This window comes from Solanum verrucosum, unplaced genomic scaffold (assembly GCF_900185275.1).
Source record: "Solanum verrucosum unplaced genomic scaffold, falcon-dt-bn FXZP01000228.1, whole genome shotgun sequence".
In the NCBI taxonomy this organism is placed as follows: Eukaryota; Viridiplantae; Streptophyta; class Magnoliopsida; order Solanales; family Solanaceae; genus Solanum; species Solanum verrucosum.
In genome coordinates, this window is record NW_026020210.1 from 3104830 (window position 1) to 3114850 (window position 10021).

At 36.3% G+C, this 10021-nt stretch overlaps 1 protein-coding gene across 1 annotated transcript; it reads left to right on the plus strand.

Moving 5' to 3' along the window:
• The first annotated feature begins 844 nt into the window (after positions 1-844).
• Positions 845-9741, plus strand: LOC125830304 (homeobox-leucine zipper protein ATHB-15-like). Its single transcript, XM_049509506.1, has 18 exons — positions 845-1942; positions 2146-2305; positions 2411-2511; positions 2611-2701; positions 3484-3579; positions 3653-3766; positions 3858-3941; positions 4220-4375; positions 4470-4544; positions 4643-4749; positions 4834-5026; positions 5739-5924; positions 6891-6971; positions 7417-7551; positions 7646-7971; positions 8480-8585; positions 9090-9239; positions 9450-9741. Exons 1-18 carry the CDS (start codon positions 1737-1739, stop codon positions 9594-9596), a joined length of 2514 nt encoding a protein of 837 aa, XP_049365463.1. The 5' UTR covers positions 845-1736; the 3' UTR covers positions 9597-9741.
• The last annotated feature ends 280 nt before the right edge of the window (positions 9742-10021 follow it).

Consider the following 10021-nt stretch of genomic DNA (forward strand, 5'->3'; position numbering starts at 1 on the left):
AACTCTATATCAAATCAAAATCAAACAAATAAATTAAAATGTAATAAATACTTTATGTCCTAATTTATGTGACACAATTATCTTTTTAATCGGTCCCAATTTATGTAGCATATGTTGTTGATTCTTAAAAAGAGAGAAGTACTGTAAAACTCTTGAACTTATGCAAATTATTAGTTTGTCTTTGAACTATTGACGTCCTTAAAGACATACCTCTACTTGATTAACTAAACTTAAGTACATATTGCTATGACACATGACATAGCAAGTGATCTCAAACTCTTGTAGAAACATGAAACTCTAAATAAAAAAAGCCAAAATTCCTCAACCTAACGAGAATTCAAAGGCGTATTTCACTCATGTTGCAAAATCGGAATGTATTTAATTTTAGTTAGTTAAGTAAAAAAATACTTTTGAAGCTGTCAATAATAATTCAGAAATAATAATAATAATTTTCATCAAATTTAAAAATGTTTTCAATACTTTTCTCTCTAATTGATTTAATTTCTAATTTCAATCTTTTTAATCAAATCATAAACACCCTTAACCATCCAAATGCTTAAATAATGGTTAAAATTACATACTCTTCTCTTTTATATTGGTTCAATTTCTAATTTAAATCTTTTTAATCTAATCATAAACGCCCTTAACACTATAAATTAAATTTTAAGATGCTTTTTTTCTTTTTAATTTTGTATCAAATCAAACGATAATAAATTCACATTGAGGGAGCAATTAATAATTGGAACATGGTGAATCATTTTGAAGGGGCATAGGGACGTCTCTATCAGAGATATTCCATATCTGGTGCAGCTCTGCAGTCAGCAAAATGTCACACACAAAGTACAGTAGTAGAGTACAGTAGAGTAGAGAGAAGTAGCCTCAAAAGAGGAAAAGAAAAGGTAACGAACCACACATTTGACAGCTCAAAACCACTTTACCAATCCAAACAAAAAATCATCACATTATCCCTCCCTTCTCTCCTTTCTCTATTACTGTCATTTTTCCCAAGTTTCAGTTACCTTTTTCTAACATAATCCGCCCATACGATTCATCATTCGAGATCTGTCCTTTTGAGAAAACTTCATTCCTTGTAATCTTCCTACTACTCTCTTCTTTCTTGGGTAAAAAATTGATGAAACCCTTAAAGATGTTGAAAAGTGGAAAGAAGTGATAAAGTTAGGAAGATTGGTTTCTGGGGTTTGTTTATTTTGCTTTACAAGGGTTAAAGATTGGATCTTTTTAAGTTTTGGTAGATACCCATGTCTAATCTTGTTTCAGAATTCAAAAGGTTGGTACTTTACTGTTTTGCAAGTGGATGGTAGAGGACATGAAGGTTACAAGTCTTTATAGTAGTGGGGGTAGGAAAAAAAGTGATCTTTATGAAATAATGGTGTATTTAGTTGATATTCGTAATGGTTAATAATGTATGTTTAGTTGATGTTGGTAATTGTGAAAATTGCTATGTTTAGTTCTTGGGAGCTCTGAAATCGATAGATTTATGTTTTCTAGTGCTTGAGGCTGAGGGATAAACGCCGTTTCGTTTTGGTAATTGGTTGTTTACATATCAAGAATCTTGATTTTAGGACCTCCCCTTTTTAATACTACCAAGAAAATGGAAATGCTGTGGTTTTGTTCATAGAAAGACAAGTAACTGAAAGTGCTAGTGTTTGAATTGTTGTTGAAGACTTGGGAAAGCTGTGTAAACAAAAGGGGTGTTTGGATTGTAAGGAGTCATAATGTCAATGTCCTGCAAGGATGGTAAATCAATTGAAGATAACGGAAAGTATGTCCGTTATACACCTGAGCAGGTTGAAGCTCTTGAAAGGCTATATCATGAGTGTCCAAAGCCCAGTTCAATGCGTCGCCAGCAGCTTATTCGTGAATGCCCGATTCTATCCCATATAGAGCCTAGGCAAATCAAAGTTTGGTTTCAGAATAGAAGGTATTGCCTAGCTACTGTATTTCCTTTTTTTCATAACTACTTTGATTTGCTGCACTTGAGCTAAAGATTTTACGGAAACAGCCTCTCTACCTCTGCGAGGTAGGGGGTAAGGACTTGTTGGATGTTGTTAGTCCAGGTAAAGGATTCATATAGCGACCCCAATTAATTTGAAGTATAATTGATTGTTTCTTTGAGTTGTATAGATGTAGGGAAAAACAGAGGAAAGAGTCATCAAGGCTTCAGGGTGTGAATAGGAAGCTGTCAGCAATGAACAAGCTATTAATGGAAGAGAATGATAGATTGCAGAAGCAAGTTTCTCAACTGGTGTATGAAAATGGCTACTTTCGCAAGCAAACTCAAACTGTAAGATTTTATTTCCATCATTGAAGTGAAAATTCTTCTTTCATTACATCAAACAACTATTGTTTTTAGGTAACTGAGGATTAAAGTGTGATTCTTGTTTTTCAGACAAAGCTTGCTTCAAAAGACACCAGTTGTGAATCAGTGGTAACGAGTGGTCAACACCACTTGACACCTCAGCATCCTCCAAGAGATGCTAGTCCTGCAGGGTCAGTGGGATTATTGTTGTTGGGTCCTTTTCTTATCTTGTTTTTGGTGTTTGTGAGTGGCTTGTGGCAATTTTTTCAACTTTTTGTGTTTTTTTCCAGACTTTTGTCCATTGCAGAAGAGACTTTAACAGAGTTTCTTTCAAAGGCTACTGGAACTGCTGTTGAGTGGGTCCAAATGCCTGGAATGAAGGTATATCATAAACAAAATAATGGACAAATAAATTTAGTTATTCTTTATAGCCAAGTGTCGAGTTTTTTTCGGGGTTGAAGGGGTAGGTGGGGATGTGAAGGAAGTGCTGTGTATTGGTTATGGTCTCTTTAGCCTACTATCACATGATTAAAAAATTCATGCAGCTAATCTGTTCCAATCAATATTATGTTGAAATCTTCAAACTGTAAAGTTCTTGCATCAAGTGCAAGAAATGGGATGCTTCTTTTTCTTTATAAGTATCTTCAATGAATTATGGAGCAATAGAGAATTCCCTTGGCTAGCATTATCAAAGACACTGTTTTCCGAACCATAATCTTAAACATATAATCTCTCTGTTTCAATCCGTGCAGCGTAGTTCGACTGCACACTGAGTTAATGTGACAGAGGAAGAATTTTGAAATTTGTGGTCCATAACATTTGTGTGGTATAAAGTTGTCATTAAATTTAAGGGTAAAATGAGGAGTTTGATTTTAATTGTTTCCTAATTTAGAATATTGCGATTCTTTTGCAACAAACTAAAAAAGAAATGTTGTTACATAAATATGAACAGAGGGAGTATAAGTTTATATTGTGTTACAATTTATGGTTTGAAATGTATAAGCCATAACTGTGCCTTTCATGTGATTGATATTCACCCTGGTGACCTCTCTACTTGCAATTTGCAAGGACCATATTACTGTTAAGCTACCTTTTCTCTCACTTCAATTTTAGCTACATCACTAGGATGTTTTTCTAATCATTGCTCATGCTATTATGACTAGCCTGGTCCGGATTCCATTGGAATCATTGCTATTTCTCATGGTTGCACTGGCATGGCAGCAAGAGCTTGTGGCCTGGTTGGTTTAGATCCAACGAGGGTAAGTTGGTTATCTTTTCTTAGTTCTTCTTTGGGATTATAATTTGAAAATTAATTGGCTGAGCTCCTTCTAGGTTGCTGAGATCCTTAAGGATCGCCCTTCCTGGTATCGTGACTGCCGGGCTGTTGAAGTTCTAAATATGCTGCCCACTGCCAATGGTGGAACCATTGAACTTCTTTACATGCAGGTAGGTCACTATTATCCCTAATTTTCACTACTCGCGCCTTCAGTCCTTTTATGCTTGCTTGATGATCTTATGAAAGCTTCTTACTGTATAGCTTTATGCTCCAACAACTTTGGCGCCTCCTCGTGACTTCTGGCTGTTACGCTATACTACTGTTACGGATGATGGGAGCTTTGTGGTATGAGATTTGTTTTTTCCAGTTGGTTTCTTAAATCAAGAGATTTGTTTTCTGTCATCCCCGGAAGATATGCAGTATCACTTTCATGATGTTTATGAGTATCACACACAATGTGCCCCCCGAAATATTGTTTTTCTCCTTAAAATGTTTGAGTATGTCTCCAATATAATCCAAACAGTATTCTGTTTGGTGGACATATACATTTTTCTTGATGTCTATACCTGCAACTAGATTTTGGTATTCCTCATGATTCAATATTTCATTTAATAAATGCACAGGTTTGTGAAAGGTCATTGGGAAATACTCAAAATGGTCCAAGTATGCCGCAAGTTCAGAATTTTGTGAGAGCGGAAATGCTGCCTAGCGGATACCTTATTAGGCCTTGTGAGGGAGGTGGCTCTATTGTCCATATTGTAGATCATATGAATTTAGAGGTAAATGTGTCATCTATTATGTCTGAAAATGTATCATTTTTCAGTAGCTACGTACGCCATGTTACCGTTTATGTATCATTATTATTATTGCCAGGCATGGAGTGTGCCAGAAGTGTTGCGTCCACTGTATGAGTCATCTGCAGTGCTTGCTCAGAAGACAACAATGGCAGTAAGAACTTCTACCGAATCTGATGCAACATGTCATGTAAGACGAGAACACTATTTGTACTTCAGATGCTCGATATCATTGTGTTCCTTTCCATGCAGGCACTACGCCAACTGAGGCAGTTAACTTTGGAAGTTTCACAGCCTAATGTCACTAATTGGGGCAGGAGACCAGCAGCTCTACGGGCATTAAGCAAGAGGCTGAACAGGTCTGAATACTTGCTTTATATGAATGTTGTTTCTGTTTTGTTAGAGTTACTTGCTATTTACTATTCATTACACTATTTTGGCAGAGGGTTCAATGAGGCTCTCAATGGTTTCTCCAGTGAAGGCTGGTCTATGCTGGATAATGATGGAATGGATGATGTCACCATCCTTGTTAACTCATCCCCCGACAAATTGATGGGTTTAAACCTTTCTTTTTCTGATGGATTTACATCTCTAAGCAATGCAATTTTGTGTGCAAAAGCATCTATGCTTCTACAGGTCAGCTGAATCAGTATGTTTATGCTGAAATTATACAATTTACAGTCTTTCTTGTTTGATAGAATGGACAAATAATTAATTCTCCATGTTTCTCAATCTCACTTCATTCTCTAACTGGTCGAATGACTGTTTGAAATCTGATACTATTGACTTTAATTCCAAGATGATTAAGAATACTGATGAGAATCATTAAGTTAATTGGCTTACTTAGTCGTTCTCTTCTCTTCTGAGTCTCTGTGCTTGGGCTGCAAAAAACCTTAATTTCGTGGCAGGGATACAAAACCAAATTAAAGGGAAAACACCAGTTTACTACATTGATAGTGTAGCTAGATTGGCTTGGCTTGGCTATGTTAAATTTCCTTTAAGCTGTTATACTATGATAGGTAGATAAATACATTTTACTGCTTTTAACCCCTTAGAAAATTGATGCTTGGTTTTCTAATGGCATATACTGGTGATCGTTCTGTATGGTGGATGGATTATATGCTGCCCAAATTCTTGATATTTTATTGCTTGAAAAATCATAAAATGGTTAAATAGAGGTCTTGTTGTCAAATTTGTATACTCTGTTATTACCCGTGATCACTTACTTTTCCTAGGCAATTTTTTTTACACAACATCTTCCTTCTTTTTTTGGGGAATTCATGTACTTTATCCTGACTTGACCATATTCTTTTCTTGCTTTTTTGACATCTTCTTTTTTCTTGTTCAGAGTGTGACTCCTGCGATACTTCTCAGGTTTTTGCGTGAGCATCGATCAGAATGGGTAGACAACAATATTGATGCTTACTCAGCTGCAGCTGTTAAAGTTGGTCCTTGCAGCCTACCTGGGGTTCGAGTCTCTAACTTTGGGGGTCAAGTGATACTTCCACTGGCACATACTGTTGAACATGAAGAGGCAAGAGTTTAGATCTTATTTAGTCAATGGCATGCCTATCTTTCTATCTTCTTTGGATACTGTTAGAGTCCCACATTGATGGGTGCATGGACCGGTGGTCTGCTTCTTTGGACTTGGACAATCCTTCTCTCATGAGCTACATTTTTGGATTGAATTAGGCCCAAGTGTCATATGTTTACATGGTATCAAAGGCCATCTCATCCCAGTTCTTGTTTCACCCGAAGTTGGCCACCCATCTTATATTGTCCATGCCTCAGCTATCCAGTCCTGGAGTGCCGGGGGGTGTTGAGTGCCACATTGGGTTGTCTCCTTATATGATCTTTGGAAATCCTCACCACTGGTTTACTAGTTTTGTTTTGGGGTGTTAGCCCTCTTGTAATTAAAATTAAAATAGCTAAACAAGTCCTTAAATTAATACCATAAAATACAAAATTTAACTTCTTGTTAAATTTTTAAATGTTGAAAAACTTTCAAATCAAAACATTTTTTTATTCTTGGCCCTAATTTTTATTCTATCTATTTGTCTTTTTGGCTTAAGAAAAAAAATGATCAATGTGCAAACTACAAAGCAAAAACACATCATTCTTCATCACTTGGTCTGATTTGATGCCTTTTGATTGTACAAGTTTCTTCTTCGTTTTTTTAAAGGTTATTTTCTAAATTTCTACCCATTTTTTGAAAAAAATTTGATTAGTTTCCTTAGATGAGCATTTCTGATTATTTTTTAGTCAATTGTTGATTTTGATTAATGTTTTAAGATGAAGCAGTTCTATGTACATTTGCACTTATTTTATATTTTTCTTGAAATTTCTATCATTTCAATGTTATTTATCTTTTAAAACACTAATCCTCAACTCATGAGCTAGTTTTTGGGGTTGAGTTAGTTGTAAGGTCCATTTCTTTGACAAATATTATTGTTGATCCCTTGTCATTAATGTTGATCACAAACTCCTTTGTGCTCAGTAGTTGCTGGAGGTCATTAAGTTGGAAGGAGTTTGCCATTCCCCGGAAGATGTTATAATGCCAAGAGATATGTTTCTATTGCAAGTAAGTTCTATTCCTGAACATGTGAATATTGTTCCTATGTAGAGAAATTTTACTAGTTCTAACAAAACTCATAGCTTTACATAAGCAGACTTAATACTAGATGGTGGGCTATGTAATTGTTTGAGAAGATTTAGTTAACTCTGGTTTTGGACTACCATCCAGATCCACAAGAAAAATTGTTATAGATAACACATGCTCGTATGTTGTTCTCCTGATCTACTAAAATGCGAAAGTTACCATGCATGTTCATCTTTAGTATCACCAGGCTGCTGTATAACCAAATAGGGAGCATCCAGATTCTTGATACCTCTGTTAAGATGTCACAAGATTTGACGGACTCAAAATATTGGTCAAACCTGTATAGAAAGCTGAGTATGCAAGGTTAAAATGGCTGTTTTGACTCCAAATGTGGTTTACAACGCTTTGACTTCTGTGCTTTTGGCAGTTGTGCAGTGGAATGGATGAAAATGCTGTTGGTACCTGTGCTGAACTCATTTTTGCTCCAATTGATGCCTCGTTTGCTGATGATGCACCACTCCTTCCTTCTGGGTTTCGCATTATTCCTTTAGACTCTGCTAAGGTATCATGTTCATCACTTGATCACTTCTTATTCTGCTGTTTCCTTGTCTGCTTGTTATCCACGGAGTAATTTGAGAATGTTCAATTTCATGCAGGAAGCCTCCAGTCCAAATCGCACCCTTGATCTTACTTCTGCTCTTGAAACTGGGCCTGTAGGAAGTAAGGTGGCTAATGACCTCAAGTCAACTGGTGGCACATCAAAATCTATTATGACAATTGCTTTTCAGTTTGCATTTGAAAGCCACATGCAAGAGAATGTTGCATCAATGGCTAGAAAGTATGTACGAAGCTTCATTTCATCTGTTCAAAGGGTTGCATTGGCACTTTCTCCATCCAACTTCGGTTCTGTGGGAGGCCTTCGTCTGCCGCTGGGGACTCCTGAAGCTCATACACTAGCTCGGTGGATCTGCCAAAGTTACAGGTGTGGCATATACTTGCATGTCACTTAAAATATAAGTATGTGATTTTCTAAATCCAATTCTAAATGAAACGCATGGGTTGTAGACAGCCTATGTTGATTTAGATGTATACTGGCCATGTCGTGATATATTTTGTCTTCCGAGTTCAATAAACTGTGTCATCTGTTTCTATTCGATGTATCATGGTTTGTTGGCAACCTATATTGGTTCTGTTGTATAATGGTCGTGCCACATGTTTTATCTTTCTGCAGTCAATCAATCATTTTGTATTATCCTCTGTTATGGCTGAGATGTGTTGCTTTCCTCTGAAAATAAGAGAGATTTGATTCCTCTTTGTAATAAGTTTGATTTCTTTTCATTTTTTATTTCTGCAAGTGCTGATGTGCAAATGATGTTTACTTGTTTCCGTTTAGAAATTTTCTTGAATAGGGTATTTGTATATGAGGAAGCTATTGCATCTTTGTCCACTGCTAATTAAGTGTTTGACTCTTGTTCTCCCTTTTTTACAAGGCGTTTTTTGGGTGTGGAGCTTCCGAAAATGAGTAGTGAAGGAAGTGAATCTATCCTTGATAGCCTATGGCATCACTCAGATGCTATTATCTGCTGCTCTGCAAAGGTTTGCTTTCTTGGACCGTCTTTCTCTACAGTCTGATGCTCATGTAAACAGGTTCTTCAGCAAAATCTTAGAATTCAAGTACTCCCCCGGTTCCAATTTATGTGATGCACTTGACTGAGCACAGAATTCAAGAAAGAAAGACTTTAAAAACTTGTGGTCTAAAACAAGGCATATATATTTGTAAAGCTATAAATGTATCTCATTAAGGGTAAAAATTTTGGTTTAAAGTTCACTTGTTTTTAGATGTATGCGTACACCCTGTTGTTGTTGAAGGCATCATTCTTTTTGGGACAGGCTAAAAAGGAATATGTATCACATAAGTTGAGAGTTGGGACTCAGGGAGTATATCTTGTTCTGGAAAATATTCAGCTGGACTATGCGTTAGAAGCAAGACTTCGTGATTGTGACTGACTTTTGACATCATTAGTGTTGTTTATAGTTCTCATCTGCTACCAGTTCTAAACTCTTTTGGTATATGGGTGCTGAAGTTCAATATTTATGCAGGCTATGCCAATTTTCACATTTGCAAACCAGGGTGGTCTTGACATGCTCGAGACAACCTTGGTTGCACTTCAAGATATCTCTTTGGAGAAAATATTTGACGAACATGGAAGGAAAAATCTCTGCTCTGAGTTCCCACAGATAATGCAACAGGTTGGTAACTCCTTTGTGAGGAATCTATTCAATTAGTGAGGCAGTGATTGGGTAGTCTTGTAGCTACTATCTGCTATTACAATGTGCTATTATACACTTGCCAAACTTAGCCAAGCACAATTGAAATGAATAGAGTGATTCTCCGTCTTTTCTGAGAGAGCGGGAGCATTCAAGCATGTACTAACCATGTTAACTCTCATATTGTGACAGGGTTTTGCATGTCTCCAAGGCGGAATCTGTTTATCGAGCATGGGTAGGCCTGTTTCTTACGAGAAAGCCGTGGCTTGGAAGGTTCTGAATGAAGAAGATACTGCTCATTGTATCAGCTTTATGTTTGTGAATTGGTCGTTTGTTTAAATTTGTTATGAAGGGAGGTATCAGTAAACTTAAGCTACATCTCTACAAACCATTTTGAACAAGTTTGGATTAAATTACTTTTTGTGCTTTTGTTGCTACTCAATGTGACATGAAATCGTTTGGAATGTGATTACAAGATGGACTATGGGAGAACAAGAATACCTTTTTTATTGTTTTTTCATTTGGTGTCTTTTAAGACGCTTGTCTTATGATAAAACTTCTTATTGGCCTATAAATAGTTGTCTTCCCTTGATGAAAAAGCAGTAACAAAACTATCACTCTCTTACTCTCCCTCATGTTCTGCCTCTCTCTCTCTCTTTAGTCTTCTCCTTTTAAGTTAATTAATTATAATAATTTGGGCTTTGTTATTTTCCCCGCTAATAACTTGTTGATGTTAATTAATTTGTTGATTCATGTGTTCTCTA